The 21,781-nt window shown below is 42.7% G+C and overlaps 1 protein-coding gene across 2 annotated transcripts in view; it reads right to left on the bottom strand.

Moving 5' to 3' along the window:
* The window catches only part of LOC123773290 (E3 ubiquitin-protein ligase TTC3), a 241,840-nt gene that overhangs the window by 108,876 nt on the left and 111,183 nt on the right, over window positions 1-21,781 (bottom strand). For both annotated transcript variants that reach the window (XM_045766935.2, XM_069307431.1), the window contains exons 21-25: window positions 19,799-20,011; window positions 19,124-19,253; window positions 13,677-13,813; window positions 2,380-2,646; window positions 863-1,097 (exon numbers count right to left, since the gene is read on the bottom strand). In XM_045766935.2, coding sequence (XP_045622891.1) covers window positions 863-1,097; window positions 2,380-2,646; window positions 13,677-13,813; window positions 19,124-19,253; window positions 19,799-20,011 — 982 coding nt within the window. The remainder of the gene's footprint in view (window positions 1-862; window positions 1,098-2,379; window positions 2,647-13,676; window positions 13,814-19,123; window positions 19,254-19,798; window positions 20,012-21,781) is intronic.

Below are 21,781 nucleotides of genomic sequence, written 5' to 3' on the forward strand. Positions count from 1 at the left end.
AATGTGCATATTAGTGATTCAATTATTATGTTCATAAAACAATAAACAAATAGTTTTGCTGTTATTACACTATATACACAGGTTATATATAAATATCTGCATGTTTTGTTCACCATAACAAACCAGTAAGTTGGTATTTGGAGGAAGTATTTGGTAGTTGAAGGAGACTCCTCCTCGTAGGAGAGGGGACTCCCCTTCCAAACAGTAACACCTCTCCTCACCATCTTCCATACACCAACAGGAGTCATCAATAAAGTTAAGTAATAACTTGTACATACTTTTGAAGTGAACATTTGGATGAATTAGGTATAAAATTTACTTTTGAAGTTAATTTTTTTGGGAGTCAGAACGGATTAATTCAGTTCCCTTTATTTCTTAAGGAAAAACATTTCGACTTACGACATTTCAACTTACGATACGTCTCTGAAACGGATTACCATAGTAACTCGAGGCCCCAATGTACATGTATTGTGCGGTTTCGGTAAACTTACTCCCATCGTCTATATATGTGTTTTGCACGGTCTACGGGTTAATGCGCCTATGGGTGACAAAGGCTAAATAGCCCTTAGCAGCTTGGGGGTTAATCAATAAAGTTATTTGTAGGACTTCGTCATCAGTGAGGTCAAGTCAATGTGGATACTAGCGCAGCGAGTGACCTTGCAGTAAATAAGTATCCTTTGAACTAAAACTTTTCCACAGTGGTAGTGATTATAGCGATGACAACAATGATGATAGTGATAATGGTGTACTTGGTGATGGTGATGATGAAAACAAACCAAAAGTTAGAAACTAATAATGTTACATCAAATGGGTGCCAAGGATACTAAAATAATTTTGGCTGCATTCCAACGGTCAATCTTACCTTACATTCCTCTAACTCCTCTAAACTTGCTGGTGATGTTCTCACTGAGGCTTTGTTAATGGTCTTGTTTGTTTTATCATTAGACGTCTTGGAGGCAGAGAAAGTAGAGTCTGAAGTACCTCTTGATGCATATGACACCCCTGATCCTGCTAACTGAGAAACTGAAGAGGTAGATGAACAAGTGCTTTTGTTATCTTCCAGGAGATGCGTAAACTTCTTTGCTTTTCGGCCATCACTATGTAAATGAAGAAATAGCATTCTGATAATTCATATAATATGAATTAAAGGATTTAATCAAATTTTAAAGACATTCTAAATAACAGTTACTGTCATTACATTTTTAGTACATTTGACAATTAAACAAAATTGAGCCTAGGGAAATCCACACCCTTCCCCCGTTTCCCACAAAAGGGGGATTTCTTTACAGTATACTCAACCTAATATTTTATTTTTATATTTCTTATACTATCCATTATTAGAAAAACTGTGTATGGTACAGTATTTGTTTTCCTGTACCTTCTTGTTAATACAATTAGAAAGTGACCAGTGTGTTTCATATCATTAGATTCTTAAAACATTAAACATAAACAAGGAAAGCCAAACTGATAAATAGCTTACTTCAGAGTAGGTAGAAAATGAGCCGATAAAAACCAGTGCTGAATGTAATGAAACGCCATTTTCTGGGTGAGTCCCGGAGACTTCTTGGAGGTATCCATGGCTGATATGGATACCCTAACTATTTTGCATCAGTCGATGTGGGTGGAGTTCTAGGCCTAACGGGGACAATGAGCCAGAACCTGGCACCCTCACAGAGGCACGAGGAGCAATGGCCCATAGAAATGCACATGTGATTTGGAGCATTCTATATCTGCCATCGACTGGGACAGGCACCCAGAAAGGTAAGCGCCACAAAACAAACTCCTATTCTGGTTAACAATGAAAATCATCAAACGAATGGACAGAACTCCTCAAAAGAAAAACGAGCACAAACAAGCATGACGTCACATGAGCCGTGCCGCATGTCTGCGCAGCTCCCCCCCCCTCCCTCGTGCCTCTGTGAGGAGGCCAGGTTCTGGCTCGTGGTCCCTGGTAGGCCACCCACATCGACTGATGCAAAATAGTTAGGGTATTCATATCAGTCATGGATAGCTCCGGGAAGCTGTAGGGGCTCTCCCCAGGAAAACTACACTACTCTGGGTGTGCCATAAAATCAGTGACTACTGAAGTGTAAGGTATCCAGCCCTAAGGCTCCATTTATCAGTACAATGACTAAGGATCATAGCACTTGTGTTTTCACTCTATTACCTTCTCCTGTAGCTATCTGGACACAATTTTCTGATATATGTTTGTGTGTTCTTTCTATAGTCTTTGGAATACTAAATTATGTCTTTGGAATTCTATAGTCTTTGGAATACTAAAAGAATGAAAAAATTAAATACAGTCAGCTCGTCAAAAATGTGGAGCCTCCAAGTGAGAACATGCCATCAATCCTAATATAATATAAACTATGCACTTACCTATATCTAGTAAGATATCTTGAGTTAGTCATTCGGTCCTTGATTTCTTTACAAATCATCTCTTGTGCTTGGACTACATGATCTCCAACACAGATAACATCATCAATCATGGCAAATTTAATAGACTGCATAAGAAACTCCTTAATTCCTCCACACTGGTTGACGTAAGAGCTTGCCTCCGATGGGAAGTTTTCCGAAACTTGCTCTCTCAGACGAACATCATTGATTGACATCGGACCTTCTGACTTCAACCAATCATACATGAAGCTGGAATGAAAGTAGGCATGTAACATGTGTATCTATCCATTCTTTTATTAAAACTAAGTTAATTAAATCTATTGTTATACTATAATCTGTTGCAAGGCTTGTTAGCTTTCCAGGTAAGAAAAGAACTCCAACACACTTTTGCACAAACACACTGGAACTGTTCATTTAATGTTTCACACATTTTCTTTTCATTTTCTGTGAAAGTTTCCTATTTTTAACCTCTGATTATTGTCCTTTACCTGCAATTTGCTTTTAATGAATTTATAGAATAGGCCTGGTTCTGTTTTACATTTGTCTGCTATCCCTTTTTCAGTATTTCTTTATGCCATTCATCTCACTGCTGTGTAGTTGTTTCTTACTTCGTTGTCTCGCTGATATATTTGAAAGTTTGTACTCTTCCCATATTGATTCCATTTTTGTGTATTTTGGTCTGAGGCCCTCTAACAATTTCTGTTGAACCAATCCTGTTTCCAAGTTCTGTATCTGTTTTGGTATAAATTTTTAGTGCCTTTTTATCACATACAGGTACTGTCTCCACTCGATCATCCGGACTATATGGGAAGGACCCCCAGCCGGATTATCACGTGTTCCGGATAATGGTACTTTTTCACCTACGAGTCCAAAAGTGACCATTTCCAACTATTTTTATACTACAAACAACATAATTTGAATTGCCTTACCACATATAATTATTAAATATTCAACTAGAAACCTCAACTTTCCTTGTTGGTGTTCGGTTGGGGCTCAACAGATTCTCACAAGTCGAGCCTGGCCTCGGGCTGGGCTTGGGGAGTAGAAGAACTCCCAGAACCCCATCAACCAGGTATCAACCAGGTCTTCTTTATTGATGCCACCCACACATCTTGAAGTTAAGAATTCTTAACAATTTACATAACCTATACTAACACAACACTAAAATTAACACTTAAAATTACTGTACAGTTCATTAAGGAAAGTTAGTTTTGACTACCAGCTGCTGAAGCCTCACTGGTTGAAGGCGCTTGCTTGCACCTCACTTGTTGAAGGCGCTTGCTTGCACCTCACTTGCTGAAGGCGCTTACTTGCGCCTCACTTGTTGAAGGCGCTTGCTTGCGCCTCACTTGTTGAAGGCGCTTGCTTGCGCCTCACTTGTTGAAGGCGCTTGCTTGCACCTCACTTGTTGAAGGCGCTTGCTTGCGCCTCACTTGTTGAAGACGCTTGGCTTGCCTGTGGCACCTCCCTTGTTGAAGGCATGTCGCTTGCCTGTGACGCCTCACAAGTTGAGGTGTATAACACGTAACTTGTCTTTAATTGTTAGGACAACCTTCTTCCTCTTAACACTATCACTCTCCCCACGAGAGCGCCGCAGACTTTGACATCATGGGGGCCAATGGTGCGGGCGAGCGTGCGGCGACGCCTAAATGTGTATACTCACTTCAGTTTTCTCACCTTAATTCTCATGCTACGTCGTTCGTTTTGGTATCATTGTGTCCGCAATTAAATTCCCTGCAGATGTATATGCATATAATATCCAAAAGCCTGGCGAGACTCCCAACAGCAAAGCCTAAAGTCGGAAAGTTACCTGTGAGCACACAAAATCAGTAAAATGTTTATACTCGTTTCAGTTTTCTCACTTTAATTCTTGTGCTACGTCGCTCGTTTTGGTATCATTGTGTTCACAAATGAATTCCCTACAGGTGTATATGAATATAATGTACAAAAGCCTGGCGTGCCTCCCCGCATGAAAGCCTAAAGTTACCCGTTAACAAGTGCCAATTTGTACACTGCAACCTAATGTGTATACTCGTTCAGTTTGATAACATCAATTTTCGTGTTACGTCTTTCATTTTGGTATCAAATTGTTTGCAATAAAATGGCGCATATTTTAAAACTAGTCCCATAATAATAGAGCAATAACTGGAATTTTAACAAATATTTTAATTCTGGAAGCTCATCATCATAATTATTTATATCTTTCCAGTGTTCTGACATAAATTTTTGTTTTACATCTTTCATTTTGGTATCAAATTGTTCACGACGTAAAGGTGCACATTTTAAAACTAGTCCCAACATAATAGCACAATAAATACAATTTTAATAAATATTTTAAAATTTTCATCAAAAACCTATATATAATCATATAAGTGTTCGGACATCAAGTTTCATGTTACATCTTTCATTTTGGCATCAAATTGTACGCATTCTAAAGGCACTTAATTTGAAACTATCCTGAAGTCGATTGGATAAAAAATGAATTTTATATAAATATTTTTGTAGTGGACGCGAGTCCTGTCCAAAGTGCGCACTCAGGAGAAAAAAATGGACGGGATCGATGTCCAAAGAGAGAAATAGTGTTAAAACATCCAGAATGATTGATGCTGCTACCATAGTTTTGGCCAAAAATATTTAAAGTTACTATGAAAATAAAAAACTTGTGTAAAACAAATATTTCACTAATGACGCAGCACTGTGACGCCGCACTGGTTGAGGTGTATAACAGTAACTTGTCTTTAATTGTTAGGACAACCTTCTTCCTCTTAACACCTCCAGAACAATTGATGCTGCTACCAGACATAGTCTTGGCCAAAAATGTTCAAAGTTACTATGAAAATAAGAAAGTTATTTAAAAAAATATTTCACTTATGGCAAAGCACTGTGGTATAACACGAGGGGACGGGAGCACATGGGTTGACGAGTGTTGGACGGATCCACTTGGGGCAGCTATAGCACGTTACGTAGATCGCCAGGAGGAAAAAACTCAATATTTTTTAAGGAAACTTCAGCCTGTGCCCATTGTTTTTAGGAAACTTATATACCTGGTTGATACCTGGTTGATGGGGTTCTGGGAGTTCTTCTACTCCCCAAGCCCGGCCCGAGGCCAGGCTAGACTTGTGAGAGTTTGGTCCACCAGGCTATTGCTTGCAGCGGCCAGCAGGCCCACATACCCACCACAGCCCGGTTGGTCCAGTACTCCTTGCATGAAACAATCTAGTTTCCTCTTGAAGATGTTCACGGTTGTTCCGGCAATATTTCTTATGCTCGCTGGGAGGGTGATAAACAACCGTGGATCTCTGATGTTTATACAGTGTTCTCTGATTGAACCCCTATGGCACCCCTGCTCTTCACTGATTTTATTCTGCATTTTCTTCCACATCGTTCACTCCAGTATGTTATTTTACCGAGTAGATTTGGTACTTGGCCCTCCAGTATCTTCCATGTGTATATTACCTGAAATTTATCACTGTTAAACATCATGTTATTTTCTGATGCCCAGTCAAAACCTTTATTAATATCAGCTTGAAGTTTTTCAATGTCTTCAGCCGAGATAATTTTCATACTGATTTTTGTGTCATCTGCAAAGGATGATACGAAGCTGTGACTTGTATTTTTGTCTATATCTGATATGAGAATAAGGAAAAGCAGTGGTGCAAGGAGCTTTTAACTGTGCTTGGACTAGATTTTATATGGTTGACTGTTACTCGCTGAGTCCTACATAATTACTAGTACTTATTTCATTTGTTTTTGGCTATGATTAATTGTTCTAAAATTAATGGTAATTCCTGTACCCAGGTGGTCCCTCCCGACGCTTCCCTCCCACCCTCCCGACACGACCCACCCACCCTACCCCCTCCTCCACCATGCGTCTCGAGCCACAGGCAGGCGGGATTAATACAGTACGGCCCGCCCCATGGCTTTCATATCCAGACAATTCAACGATTATCTGGCTGACTGTCCGGATAGTGTAACACCGGCAGCAAGTTAACCGGCTCTGATTTTTTATTCGGCTAAACCAGCTTTTATCCGGCTCCCATGGCCATATTGGCCGGATGTTGAGATAACTTTATTCGGTCACGATTTTGGCCATACAGTATAAGGGCATTTTCCTGATGTTCGAATCCCGGATAATTGCGTGGTTACAGTATTTCACAAAACTTGACATACATCTTACTTCCTTGCCTAACATCAAGTCTTTCTAGTCAAATTTGTTAACCACTGAACTGCGACAACCGAGAAAACTTGGTCAGTTGGAAACTGCGCCAACAGAGAAAACTCTTTGATTTTTTTGTACCATTCAAAATGTGTCTGCGGTTGTGTACGAAATGAACTCTTAGGACCTCCAGTGAGAGGCAGCTATCTTAGAAAAAATTCCCAGAATGCACTAGGGCTGCTGGCTGGGATAGTACTGAGTGAGCAATCATGGGTGGCGCACGCACCTCTGGCTCCCAAACTCCTGTCCGACGCGGTGTTGAGAGATTGAACTTTGTCGGTGAAATTCAGACCTTGTTGTTTGAAGAACATAAGGGTCATGATATTGGTGAAGCTAGGCACAATAAGGACCTAACACAAAGGTCGGATGCAAGTGATAACAGCACCTATGAGGATGATACAGCAAGCGTAACCAGTTGTAGCTTTGAGCGCCACCCTTGCCCACCTATGCCATCTCCAATTTATATAGATGATACATTGATGAATTGTTTTCTGCGTTCAGTGATGATGCATCTGATACAAGTAGCATAGATGAACAGTGTTAGTTGCTTCCATGGTGGTGTTTTCCATAGATATTTTAAAGAATAGGTGAACCTCTTCCAGAATGCCTGAATCTCTTCCAGATTTACTGACACTCTTCGAGGTTAACTGACACTCTTCGAGGTTGGCTGGATCTCTTCCAGTGTGGGACCTTACAAAGCAATCTTATCAAATTGAAATTTCAAATTGAACCTTACAAATTGATCTTTTCAAGACTACCTTACAAATTGAACTTTCCTATAATTTTTCAATACTACCTCATGCTTTTCAAGCTTGGCTACATACCACCTACAAGTACTAAAGCCAAGGGTGTACATGAGTGCGTTATTTGCAAGCACACATAACGAAGAAACAGGAAGCGAAAATCTATCTGTACCTGGTGCAACGAGAGCAAAGTCGCGCTGTGTACCATGGACTACTTTGCTGATTATTACCCACTTCCAAAGTAGTGTGTAATACAGTGTGTTACTGTGTAAATAGTGTGTGAAACTGTACATATTGTAATTTTAGTGAATTTTTAACAAGTAATATTGCGACAATAAACATTTATTGTGGACACATTACTGATACATGTACTCACCTAATTGTGCTTGCGGGGGTTGAGCTTTGGCTCTTTGGTCCCGCATGTATCACAGTTCCATGGATCATTACGAACGTTCTACTGGAAACATATTGTAAAGGACACAAATATGCATCATATACGATAATAAAACGGCGTTGAATGTAATGAAATACTCTTTTCTGGGTGAGTCCTGGAGGCTATCCAGGCTGATATGCTAATGTCAGACTTTGGCATTAGTCATGTGTATGGAGTTCTGTGGGCCTACCGGGGACCATGAGCCAGAACCTGGCCCCCTCACAGAGGCACGAGGAGCAATAGCCTATAGAAACCCCCATGTGGTTGGAAGCATTTTATGTCTGCCATCGACTGGGTTAGGAGTCCAGAAAGATAGGCATCCCAAAACAAACCCCTATTCTGGTGAAAATGTCTACAAAAAGCCAAACAAGTGGATAGAACTTCCTAAACAGAAACGAGCAACTTGGTATGATGTCATACGTAGCCGCACCGCCGTCCGCGCAGCTCCCCCCCCCCCCCCTTCTCCAGGAGGGGGAAGAGAGAGCCCCAGACCCCCGCGCCGGCCATCCACACCTCAGTTCAGAGGCTGGATGTCAAAAACACGCGAAAAAAATGCCAACTGGAGGGAGGGAGGGTTGCCGGGGAAATTACGAGACTCACCCAGAAAACGGAGTTTCATTACATTTAATGCCGGTTTTCTGGGGAAAGCCCCGTCGGCTCCCTGGAGCTACCTACCCAAAGACGAAAACAAGAGGGACCTAACCCGGGAGGCGGAAGTTGCTCACTCCCCAATGCGAAGTGGAGACAAAAACCTGCAACTGCCAACCCAAGGCCACACAGGCCCGACAAGGCCCAGGAACGCATAGCCAACCTATGAACGACTTGGGCAAGGTAAGAGAGAGCAGGCTGGCAGGATCAAACCAGCCCATGGACGATCTGAGAGAACCGCACCCTGGAACAGGGAAGAAGGAAACTGGAACAACCCAAACTGTGACCTCGGTCATGGCAGCCATGGCACGCAAAGAATGACGAATTGCTGCAACCGAAAACAACACACGATGCACCCCCGGCAAGACCTACCAAGCATCAACAACCCAAGGACCTCTCCGGAAAGCAGCCAAGCCAGTCTTCGCCAGAAAATAAGGAGACGGCTGCAAGCGAACAAACTTATCAGAAGAACCAAAAGAGCCGAAACCCAGACACCAGAGGAGGGCATGAAGCACCCCGACCCGACCCCCCAGAGGCCAACGTTAATAAGAAAAGAGCCTCAGAATACAATCCAGAACTGAAGGGGCCACAACAAACTGAGGAGATGAGAAGAGAGCACCCAATCCAAGAACCAGGACAGCTCAAGCGGCACAAGAGCAGACTGGAGGTGAATCACGCCAGAGACAGCTTGTGAGTTAGTGCAGAGGTAACACCAGAACCGAAGCAACCAGAAGTGACTCCGCCAGCGCCACACGAGACAAGGCGACAGTATGTGGCAAGATGACAGCCCTGAACCTCCACAAGAGAAGGATAAGACCACGCCACAAAATGCAGCAAACCTCAAAAAGAAAAAGGAAGGACCGCCAAAAACCCCACACCGCCGCCGAGATGAAGCACACAGGTGTGACACCATCAACGAAGCCACCTGATCATAAACATATGGTGAGAGACACGAGGCAGAACCGAACCAGCCCCGCCATGGACCGATCGAGCATAGGAAGAGGCGTATTAGCAGGAAAACCTCGGGTGCGAACACCAAGCAAGCAGAGCCGAATACAGAAGCCGGCAAGGAACGAAATGGAACCAGATGGAATGTCTGTCGTGCAGAAAACTTCCCAATGCTAACGAGCTCGCCAGGATATTGTTAATACTGTGGCTCAGAAGCGAGACTCTTGAGAAGGTACACCGAGAGATCATGAAAATGCCAACTAGCAGGGCAAGTCAGAAAACCCGGAACCCAAACCCGGCAAGCCGGGAAAAAACCAACCCGGGTGAGCAGAAACGCCCCGTCCGGGAGAAACGCCCCGTCTGGGAGAAACCCCCCGGAACCCCCGAAGGACCAAAAAGTCCGACAATGGATGACAACTAGAAGCTGCCAGCAGAAAACGCCAAAACACAGATGCCGCAAACAACAAGGACAAAATTGCGATGAAAAACTAAGAACGAACGCAAAGCAAAAAGCAGGGACACAACAACCCACAGGAGCAGCGAATACAGCCCCAGCAAGGCAGAGCAAAACACACAATACCGAGGAAGATATGAGAACAAACCAGGACGTGAACAGCACTAAAACAAAAATGCATCACCCAAAAAAGAACACAGAAAAAGGCCGGAGCTAGGGCCGGAAACCTAACACCTCCCGGCTCAACGAAAAGAAACTGCAGGGGCAGGAGGGAAAGAACGGAAGCCACATTCACCTGCATACAGGGCAACATAAAAGCTGAAAGCGCCAAACAAGGGGGAAGATGAAAACTCAGGACCAGAACCAAACACAGGGGCGGTAGAAAAGCAGGAACCTGAGCATGGACAAAGACCAAACTAGCATTAGGAGAGCCACGAAGCACATACTAAAACACACAAACACAAACCAAACAAAGAGCCAAACCTATATATTATGTGAGAAATCTTTAAAGAATTCTGATAAAGAAAGAGATCTAGGGGTGGTTCTAGATAGAAAACTATCACCCGAGGACCACATAAAGAATATTATGCGAGGAGCCTATGCCACACTTTCTAACTTCAGAATTGCTTTTAAATACATGAATGGCGATATACTAAAAAAATTGTTCACAACTTTTGTTAGGCCAAAGCTAGAATATGCAGCAGTTGTGTGGTGCCCATATCTTAAGAAGCACATCAACAAACTGGAAAAGGTGCAAAGACATGCTACTAAGTGGCTCCCAGAACTGAAGGGCAAGAGCTACGAGGAGAGGTTAGAGGCATTAAATATGCCTAAACTAAAGACAGAAGAAAAAGAGGTGATATGATCACTACATACAAAATAGTAACAGGAATTGATAAAATCGATAGGGAAGATTTCCTGAGACCTGGAACTTTAAGAACAAGAGGTCATAGATATAAACTAGCTAAACACAGATGCCGAAGAAATATAAGAAAATTCACTTTCGCAAACAGAGTGGTAGACGGTTGGAACAAGTTAGGGGAGAAGATGGTGGAGGCCAAGACAGTCAGTAGTTTCAAAGCGTTATATGACAAAGACTGCTGGGAAAACGGGACACCATGAGCGTAGCTCTCATCCTGTAACTACACTTAGGTAATTACACTTAGGTAATTACAACAATGTGAAGGAGAGAATGAGGAAAAAACGAAAAAGACGGAAGAAAAAGATCAGAAAAACAGCCCAAGCACCAGCAGCTAGGGACAAGAGCATAGAAGGAAGATGAGGAACGAAGAAGATAGGCAACAATCGGGAACGAAAGGGACATGACCCACTACACACAAATCACAGGAAGGAACCTGAATACTAGGTGATTGACAGTTGAGAGGCAGGACCAAAGAGCCAAAGCTCAACCCCTGCAAGCACAAAAAGGTGAGTACAAATAGGTGAGTACAGAAGCCAATGTATATGGAAGGGCTCAGCCAGGCACTGCATGGCGGTCAAGGAATGAGTGTCCAAGATAAGACCACGAAAGACGGGGCCGTGTCTCACCGAGTAACAAAGAACACAGACGAACAAGGAAGGCCACAGGAAGAAGCACGCAATGGGCCAAACAAAACGCCACAACCAACCCCAACACTCATCCAAAACTACAAACCAGCGCCTGGCTGAAGAGAACGCCCGACCACACAAACTCACCTGCAGAGAGTATGTACGAACATGACACGACACATCGGAGCTGAGAATATTCCTGGAGCACCGCTAGCGGAAGAAGGCCAGAGGCGCACATGCAGGGGAAGAGAAGGGTAGAGGCGAATGCGGCGCCTCACACCCGTATGCTGAGAAAAACTAGGCGTCTTCCTCATATCGGTAATCAAGAACACCCCCAGCATCTACAGGGCCTAGACTGGAGAGATAAGAGGAGCGAGAGAAGCAAAGCACTCTAGAAAAAAAGACGTGGAACACCAACACTTGTGTACACTGTCCGTAACAAAACAAACTCCCACGGCGCATGCGTAGGACGCATGAGGTCCGAACCGCACAACCTGCCCAGCAGGAAGGGCGCCAACTAGGAGCATGTAAGGAATATGAGCAGTGCCGAGATAGCATGGGGAGAAGATAGAATTATAAAAGAACGAGACAGTACCGAAAACCAAGAAGAAGCATGGAAGTGGACCAACGAGTCCTAGAAAGGACTGGAGGTAAGCCTCACCGGAAGACAACAGACGTTCCAATAATACGGGAAGAATCAAAGATCTTCCCGAACCTTAAAGATCCTACAGAAGCGAGCACAAAATCACGAAGGATCATAAAGGCACAGTTGCACCCGGGACCAAAGGTCACGCAGAACCCCGATATGAGGGGAATATGACTCCGGCAAGACAGAGAAGTCCTGTTCCAGAGAAGAAAGGTGAGAAAACAGAGAAGAGTACCCATTGATAGGATGGAACAAACAGACCCGAAGGGACAAGGAACTGAACCTGGGGAGGGGCCGACGCCCAACAGCTTGTACGCGGAGGGGGAAAAGAAAAAAAACCCTCTCCTCGTAACCTCAAGCCCCGCTCAGAGGGGGGAAAATCCCGGTGGAGTTCAACGGGGCCCGAGGCCCCCCAAGTCAGCCCCTCCCCAGCCCCGGGAAGCTCCACAGCAGGCCCCGGGGCCGAGCCATCCCCCCAAAGCCCCAGCCTCACAAGAAAAAGCCGGGGAAGGGACTAAGGAAGGGAGCCCATTATTTTTGCCCATTATATCCATCATAGCCCATTATTGATTATTCGGTTTAGCTAGCCTGCGGTCTATCCCCGTGCCCACAACGTTCGTAAATTTGCGGCTTTGGCTGCTGTTTTTGGTAATATGTCCTGGGCTGACATTTGAGCACAGGGCTTTTGGAGGTTGAACAGGGTTCTGGCTGCACGGTACCTCGTTAATGTTCCTAGCCTTTCTCGGGAATGTTGCCTTGGGTCGCAGGTTGCAGTCAGTTGCCTCGTCTTTGAGTTGGGGAGCAAGTGACGACCGCCTCCCGGGAAAGTCCCTTTTTCTTCTTTATCTTTGATTAGTTAGCTCCGGGGAGCCTAAAGGGCTCTCCACAGAAACCCAGCGTTGAATGTAATGAAACTCCATTTTCTGGGCGAGGCCTGGAGACTCCCTAGCATCCCTCCCTCCCTCCCTCAGGTCAGTGTTTTTTCGTGTTTTTGATATTCAGCCACTGAACAAAGGAGAGTTGCCGGCGAGGAGGACTGGGAACAATTCACTCCCTGGGAGAAAGGGGGTGGGGGGATGTTTACGCAGACGGATGCACGGCGGTTGTGGTGAGGTCATGCTTGTTTCTTTGTTTTTGATTAGGGAGTTCTGTTTGCTAGTTCGGCTTTCAGTTTGCAATTTTTGACCAGCAGTAGTTTGTTTTCGAATTCCTACGTTTCTGGATGCCTGACCTGGTAGATGGCAGATAAAGACTGCTTAAAATTACATGGGGGTGTCTTTAGGCCATTGCTCCTCGTGCCTTCCTTGAGGGGGCCAGGTTCTGGCTCTGTTCCCAGGTAGGCCCAGAACTCCTTCGATTGACTGTTGCCATGGTCTAATATGTGCACATCAGTCCGGTATAGCTCCGGGTCTCACCTAGAAAATGGCGTTTCATTACTTTCAACGCTGGTTTTTTTGTTTTGTTATAAGTGGGTGTGGGGGTAGATTCTCCAGATAGTACTTCCAGTTAGAATTTACATTATTAATTAAAATAAATATACTGTACGGTGTGCTAGTATATAGAGAATTTTTTGTTATATGCCAGTATTTGTAAGTAAGAACAGTGATTCACTGAAATTAAAAAAAAAATTGGTCTACACTTACTCTAAGAGGGTGTTTATAGTCTCTTGTTGAAGATTTGGAGAGGTTGTTTTCAACATTTTGGTTTGTAGGATACACTCAAGTTCTTGTGGGTTGTCCCTTAGGTGTTGAGGCATATAAAATGGATTTTCTGGATCAAGCTGTCAATACAAAAGGAAATATAAATGCTGTAAATCTGATATTTTAATGATACATATTGAGACCATTATAATAAATGAATGTACTGGTATTATAAATTGTGTATATGAAATAACTATCCCTATTATATTAAAATCAGTTATATTGGCCAGACCACACACTAGAAGGTGAAGGGATGAAGACGTTTCAGTCTGTCCTGGACCATTCTCAAGTCGATTGTCCAGAATGGTCCAGGACGGACTGAAACGTCGTCGTCCATTCACCTTCTAGTGTGTGGTCTGGTCAACATACTTTAGCCACGTTATTGTAACTCATCGTCTGCAAAATCAGTTATGTTTTGATGGTTGATGAGTGTTATCTCCAGGCCAACATACCTCAAGATTCTAACAGTGTGATGCAAGTAAACATATTCTCAACCCACACATAATGAGCTTACTTGTTATATATTATAACCAGGGACTGGAAATTAATGAATAAAATATTCCTACTGCTTATGTGAAAAATTCAGCCTATCCTTCGGCTTTACATGTGACACCTCAACAGTGACACCTCAACTTACGAATCCCCCTTTTTACAAACTTTTCAGGTTACGATCCCAATTTCTTCGTAAAATATGAATTGGGTTACGAACTTTGCCTCGGGAAACAAAGTTTGTTGATACACGTATGGCCGACCTAGCACGTGGTAGTACGGCGACAGTGCCTCAGTTTACAAGGAAAAAGCCCTAGTGACAATCACGCCTGAATTCTTTGTAAAGAATTTCAATGTTTTTTGGATTTTTGGATATTTGAAGATAATTATTATTATATATCTTGCCCAAGAAAGCCAGTGGTAAGGTTCAAGCCAAGAAAACACATGTGAGAATGACCATAGAGGAAAAACAAGAGATCATTCGTAAACATGAAAATGGTACATGGGTTGTTGACAAGAGGCAGCTGAGGAAATTTCTTCAAGGAGGAAGGAGGCAGTACAGAATGTCCCTTTTTCAACAATTAGGAAGTGGTGTAGACTGTGGGAAGAAATGCAAACCTTTGTTGAAAGGACTCACCCTAAGCAAGCTGTAGTAGGTCATTGCCTTAACCTTTTTAATGACAATGTGATGCCTCACTGCAGACAAGTGTTACAATGAAAGAAAAAGCAATCCTCTATGGAAAGATTTTTATTGAAAAAAAAAAAAAACAAGCAGAGAGCCACAAGCAGTAAGCCTCAAGCAGGTCCTAGTGGTATGCAGGCAAAACGTGCCAGAGAGTGTACCCCAGAGAAGTAATTACCTAAGTGTAGTTACAGGATGAGAGCTACGCTCGTGGTGTCCCGTCTTCTCAGCACTCTTTGTCATATAACGCTTTGAAACTACTGACGGTCTTGGCCTCCACCAAGTGATCCCTGCCTGATGTTATAATGAAGGGGTTTCCCCTTCCAAACACTAACACCTCTCCTCCCCCCTCCCCCCTCCTCACTGTCAGGAGACATATTTTTCCTACTCTCTCGTGCACTGGATGAGGTACGAAATTGCATAGTGCACCAGTGATGTGCACCATGACTCAACTTTCGCAATATAATTCCTACACAGTCTTGTTGAGTGTCGTTAGACAGCCCGTGACATTTGCTAGCCATTGATGTCATTCTGATCGCTGTATTAGGTCTATGAAGGAAATTTCAGGAGGGAGTTGATTTCAGGGAAATTTTTGTACAAGTCAAGAGTAGAGAGGGAGGTTTGGGGGGTTAACGGTTGTAGGCTACTCCCCATCACGTGTCCACCTCGTGGGAAAGTGGGTAGTGTCGTGAGGAAGAAGTGCCATTAGCTGAAGCTTGGGCCTCCTGGTATGCTGAGCTGTGATTGGTCAAAAGGCTGAGGGGTACCGCATTTGCATCCTGGGCCGTCTTGGTGCCAAAATTGTTATTCTTACCAGTGGACTTGCTTGGGGTGGACGTCTTCTTGGTGCCAAGGCCAAGCACCCGAAAATTCCACCTGCAACGCCACAAAGTCACTTTCATTGCCGTACTATCTTCCGTGAGCCGTGTGTAAGAATCCGGCATCGCAAGAAGGTGTCTTTTTGCAGAATTACAAGTTAGAACTTTGTGATGAGTCACCAAGCTGCGTGAATCGTGAGACGCCAGCTCAGAGCAACTGGACTGAGAGAGGCTGTATTGACTCGTGGTAGTGTCATCCGTCATCTAATTGTACCTATGCTTCAAGGAACTGACGCTAGGCTATCGAGAGAAGGTTTCAATGATATGAGGGAAACATTAAATTCATATTTCCGAGGAATTAGCAGTGAACAGTGAAGGACTCTGTCTTGTGTACCGTCGTGCAGTGTAACACCGGGTACCGTCGTACCCTAGGGTACAGTGTCAAGTGGATGGGCGTGGTACCGTATTCCAGCTGTGTGTGTGATCTGTTGTGCGTGCACCCCTAGGCTGCCTCAAGCCGGAGTGTCCGCGCTACCATGGTCTCTGTGTGTGGAGTTAACCCCGTAGTCTAGGACCCCATGCTCCAGTCAACCACGTGTACGAAGTAGTGAGGACGCCTACTTCACCAGCAGCAGCAGTGTGGGATTGTGGGTGACGGGTATGTGTGTGTGTGTGGCGGGCCCACAAGATTGATGTAAGTACACTGTTTCCGTTTATGGGTAGTTAAACTCTGGAGCTGGTTTCACACCCAGTTGTCCGTCTGTCCTCTGTCCCTATTGACCACCTGGTGAGGTGATCGGAATTGGAGACGTGTGAGTTACCTTGTTTGACGTCAAGTTGAGGTGTGACCCAACTGTGAGGATGACGTGTGTGAGGACACAGACACATTCAGTGGTGGAGAAAAGTGATTTTTTAATTGTTTCCATTTCTCTCTGTGTGCCGTGTATGTAATTCAATTGTAACCGATTCCAGTTTTAGCAGTGAAGTAATAGGGAGGTTTCTTTTGGTTAATTGACAATTCTTTAATTATATTGGCAAGCGCTTATTTTACTGTTGTGTTGTGGTCAAGTTGTGAATTATTGGGAGTTAATTTACTGGGGAAGTTATTTACAAATTTTGCCATGAGTGGCAAAGATGTACTGTGTTGTACTGTGTGTGAACTGTAGACAAGTTGTGTCCTTGGTGGAATGCGTTGAGTACTGTGAAGAATTCCGAGAGAATTTAAAAGTCATTTAGAAGTCAGAATAGCAAGTTAAAGTCAAAGTCAAAGTCAAAAGTCAAAGTTAGAATGGCAAACAATACAATAATATTATACCAGGAAATCTATCGGGACCTAACCAACCACAGAAGAGAACTACTTCTTGAGTTATCTTGAGATGATTTCGGGGCTTTTTAGTGTCCCCGCGGCCCAGTCCTCGATCAGGCCTCCACCCCCAGGAAGCAGCCCGTGACAGCTGACTAACACCCAGGTACCTATTTTACTGCTAGGTAACAGGGGCATCAGGGTGAAAGAAACTCTGCCCATTGTTTCTCGCCGGCGCCTGGGATCGAACCCAGGACCACAGGATCACAAGTCCAGCGTGCTGTCCGCTCGGCCGACTGGCTCCCCCATACTTAGATTCATACTTATACATACCATACATACTTATACATACATACTTATAATTCATACCGGTTCATACTTAGATTCTGTGACAAATTTTCACTCAACCAGCAGATATCAGAGCCAATGAGAAATGAAAATATTCTAGATCTGGTCTTTACGAACAATGAAGACATTATCAGGGACATTACAATATCAGATACCACATACTCAGATCACAAGCTCATTGAAGTGCAAACGACCATCAATACTCAGAATAGACCTAAAACATTGATCAAGCGAGAGGGGTTATTTAGTAAATTCAATTTCAATAATAAAAGGATAGACTTTGAGAAAATAAACAGGGAACTTACAAACATTCCATGGGAAACTGTTCTAAGTAATACAAGTCCTACAGAAGGAATAGAAAAACTGACTTCGGAAGCGTATCAAGTCTGTCTGAAACATGTTCCTTTGAGGAAAGCCAGAAAAAGATCCAACGTAGAAAGAGAATGCAGACAACACTATAAAAGAAAGAAAATAATAACGAAAATGCTTAAGCACACACGACTTTCCCGTCAAAGAAGGAATAGTTTAAATAGGGAGACTGAATAAATCGAGCAGAAATTGAAACACTCATATCAAACTGAAGAAAGGCAGTTAGAACAGAAAGCAATTCAGGAAATAAAGAAAAATCCAAAATACTTCTTCACCTATGCGAAATCAAGAGCAAAAAACCACTGCCAGTATTGGACCCATTCATACAAGTGAAGGTTCATACACAGAGGATGACAAAGAAATTAGCGAAATCCTAAAAAACCAGTGTTGAATGTAATGAAACACCATTTTCTTTCACGAAAAACACCTGGTCACCGCACAACACAACACACTGCAGTGAATGCCACACAAGGCAAACACCGCCTAGGAAACTGAGGCCAGAGAAGCGTCTATCCCGGTTGACATTAGCTTACGAACTGATGCTAGGCAGCCGGCGCGGTGAGGTCCGGGGCTGCGCGGACGATCGGCGCAGCAGTAAAGTGTGATGTTTTCTTGTTTCCTTGGGATTGTAGGGAGTTTCTACCTCCCTGTTCGGTTTTTTGTTTTAGTTTTTTTACCATGTGGGGTTTGTTTTGTTATGCCTACCTATCTGGGTGCCTAACCCCGGTCGATGGCAGATAAGGAAAACCCCAACCACAAGGGGGTTTTCCCAGGGCCATTGCTCCCTGAAACCTCTCTGAAGGGGCCAGGTTCTAGCGCTGGTCCCTGGTAGGTCTGAACTCCTTAGCTATTGTCCCAGTCTAATATAACATACATTAGCCCGATAAGCTCCAGGGAGCCATAGGGGCTCCCCACAGAAAAAAGCAGCTGGGGAAGATCTTGATCTGAAATACGTACAGAGGTCCCGTTCCCTAATGAACTTACATTATATACAAGTTACACTGTATAAATGTAAGTAAAGTATTTGTATCAAAAACAGAAAAATTAAAACTGGATCTAAAGGGGTTTAGGTAACAGTCAAAATCCTGATTGAATGCATTGTGGCTGCCACAAATCAAGTTTGTTGTACAGTACTAAGTTATTACATTCTAGTCAACATATTTACTGTACAGTTGTAGGTATGTAGGTTATGAACAGCGTAGGTTTGGGAGAGAAGTCTATTTTCATTTTTGATCATAATTAGTTTCCCTAAAACATTTTCCAAACCACTTCATGGAAATCTTATTGTATTTAATTTTCATCTTAAAAAATAATTAATATATCAGTAGCTTTGTTATAATCATCATAAATATAAATATATTGTAAGGACTATTTTACTGACCAATTTCAGAAGATTCTCCCTTGGAATATCTGGTGTGATGGGGCTGGTAGCTTTTGGTAATGTAGTCAAATCTCCTTCTAAAGCTTCTCTCTGATGCCTAAGAACCCGTAATCGTGACAGATACTCATTTCTGAAAAAAATACAGCAGACTGTCAACATAGTATTGAATGAAATGAAAAACCATATTCCGTGTGGAACCACCACTGACTTTCCCGAGCTCAAGGCATTTGTTAAACAGGGCCTATAGCCCAAACTTCACCTCTCAATAGAGATGAGGTAGCCACAGGGATTAAATATCACCCTATCACCAAATCAAAAGTATACCTCCAGTTAACACCACTATACTCACATATACATCATTCCAAGATCATAATTATTATCATAATATGTAGAGAAACAAGTGGACACTTGGTGAGTACCCATATTCACTGATGCTGTATTACCAGTATTCTGTGGCATTTTGTTTCAAGTATCTAGTGAAACAACAATGTACTGTTACATACTTTTGTAAATAAGATTATTATTTTTCGTGCTTGGGGGAGAATTCAACTACTTATCCAGACACAACTACATATCCAATCACAGTTGGGCCCGAGGTGTCTGGATGATAGGATGTTGAGTGTACCGTTCAAGAAAATATAAATGAAATATTTAAACAGTTTGAATGAGGCTTACTGAACACTCTGAGGAGCTTGTAATGGGTCCCCAAGAAGATCTGGCTGAACTGTTGCCTTAATCTTTTTGTTTTTCTTTCTATTTTTCTTGTTGGGCTTGATATATCCGACCTCATCTTCCCCAACAACAGGTACTGGTTTTAGTATAGTAATTTGTGTAGTTTGTAAGCTCTCTGCATCAATAGGTAGAATGGAAGCTGCTGCCACTGATGATCTGAAATAATGAAAATATACATAACTTCAGTTTTAACCCCTTTTTATATGTACTGTACAGTGGATACAACATGTCTAATGGATAGAAACACATTTCCTGGTACTTTCTTCAAGCTAACTATCATACAATTACTGTCCTTTATCATAATACTCTTGACACCTTATGCCAATACTAATTAGCAATACAAGGAACATTAATTAGTACAAACAAAAACTGCCACAATTTGGCAACACACTACAAGAAAACAATTGCAGTGAATGTTTTCCTCACCTCTCTGCCTAGCACCCACTCAGTCACTACCTGTGATGTGCATTGACTGGTAAGTTACATTATGGAATAGTATCATCTACGGAGACTGTTGTCTCAGTAAAGAGGATACTGCATATCTACACCCCTATTGTTTACTTCAAAGCATGTAAAACCAGTTTACTATGTTGCTTGCTATTTAATTTCACTTCAGACTAGTTACAGGGTTTTTATGTCAGGTTCTGTTCATTGATGACCACCAGCCCCAAAGATATTTCTAAAGTTCAATGGTGTTGTTTCAGCATGGACTGGGTCCTCTTGCATTGTTCCATGCTTGTACCAGGGTACTTTGTACCAGGCCTGCACAGTAATGTTAAGCTTCCCAATTATGACACACACACATTAGAGGACTTGTATTTGTTCTCTTCATTTTGAGATGGAATGGCAGATCTTAGCAACTATATTTTTGCTAAAGAGTGAGGAGGGGCTTTTGTTTTCCTTTTTAATATTTTTGTTTAAAGGTTTGTTGCTGATGCCATCCATCTTTGTGGACTGTGGACGGCTTTAGATAAATACATGCCTAGAATGATGCTCTTGCAACATGACAAGTTAACTAGGTCTGCTTTGAGGTGTGCTTTGTGTTCCAAGACAGGTGTATATTTTCTTTGCCACTCGCTGAGTGTGTTAAAGATATCATTCCCAAGACTAGGGTCAGAGTCAGATGTATGCAGTTTTCCTGGATACAGTGTTACGTTTTGAATCAGTTTGCTATACTTCTAGTCCCTGCCATCCCTCTTCTTCCTGGGTCAGTTCACTTGCGTGTGTAATTACCTAAGTGTAATTACCTTAGTTTTAGGATGAGAGCTATGCTCATGGAGTTCTGTTTTTTTTTTTGGAGTACTATTTTGTTCCAACTGTCTAACACTCCGTAAATGAGAACTTTCTAATATGTCTTTTACACCTTTGTTTCTTTAACTTAAGTCTATGACCTCTTTCTTGAAGTTGCAGGTTCTAAGAATTCCTCTTTCTCAATTTTGTTGATACCTGTTACTACAGTGTTTTGTATATAAAGATCATATGTCCTCTTTTTCTTCTATTTTCTAGCTTAGGCATATAGGTATAAAAGTATACATTTTAGACCTCTTGCCTCTCCTCGTAGCCCTTTTTTTCAGTTCCAGAAGCCAATTCGTAACATGTCTTTTCACCTTTTTCAGTTTATTGATGTGTTCTTGAGATATGGGTACCATGTAACTGCTGCATATTCCAATTTGGGTCTTACAAAAGTTGTGAAGAGTTTCTTTAACCCTTAAATTGCGCAACCCATCATATGATGTGTTAGGTGACTTGCTATAAAACGTGCATCACATCATATGACGTATTGGAGTAATACTCAAGATTTAAACAGCCCGTGGAAACACGGGGTTCACCTCACCTTCATCAGGGCTCTTGCAAACAGACGCCATTTAAAAAAAAAATCGTGAGCCAAATTCCTGGGTGTGAGGGCCTCAGTATTGAGTGAGCCAC

This window comes from Procambarus clarkii, chromosome 1, assembly GCF_040958095.1.
Source record: "Procambarus clarkii isolate CNS0578487 chromosome 1, FALCON_Pclarkii_2.0, whole genome shotgun sequence".
Lineage (NCBI taxonomy): Eukaryota > Metazoa > Arthropoda > Malacostraca > Decapoda > Cambaridae > Procambarus > Procambarus clarkii.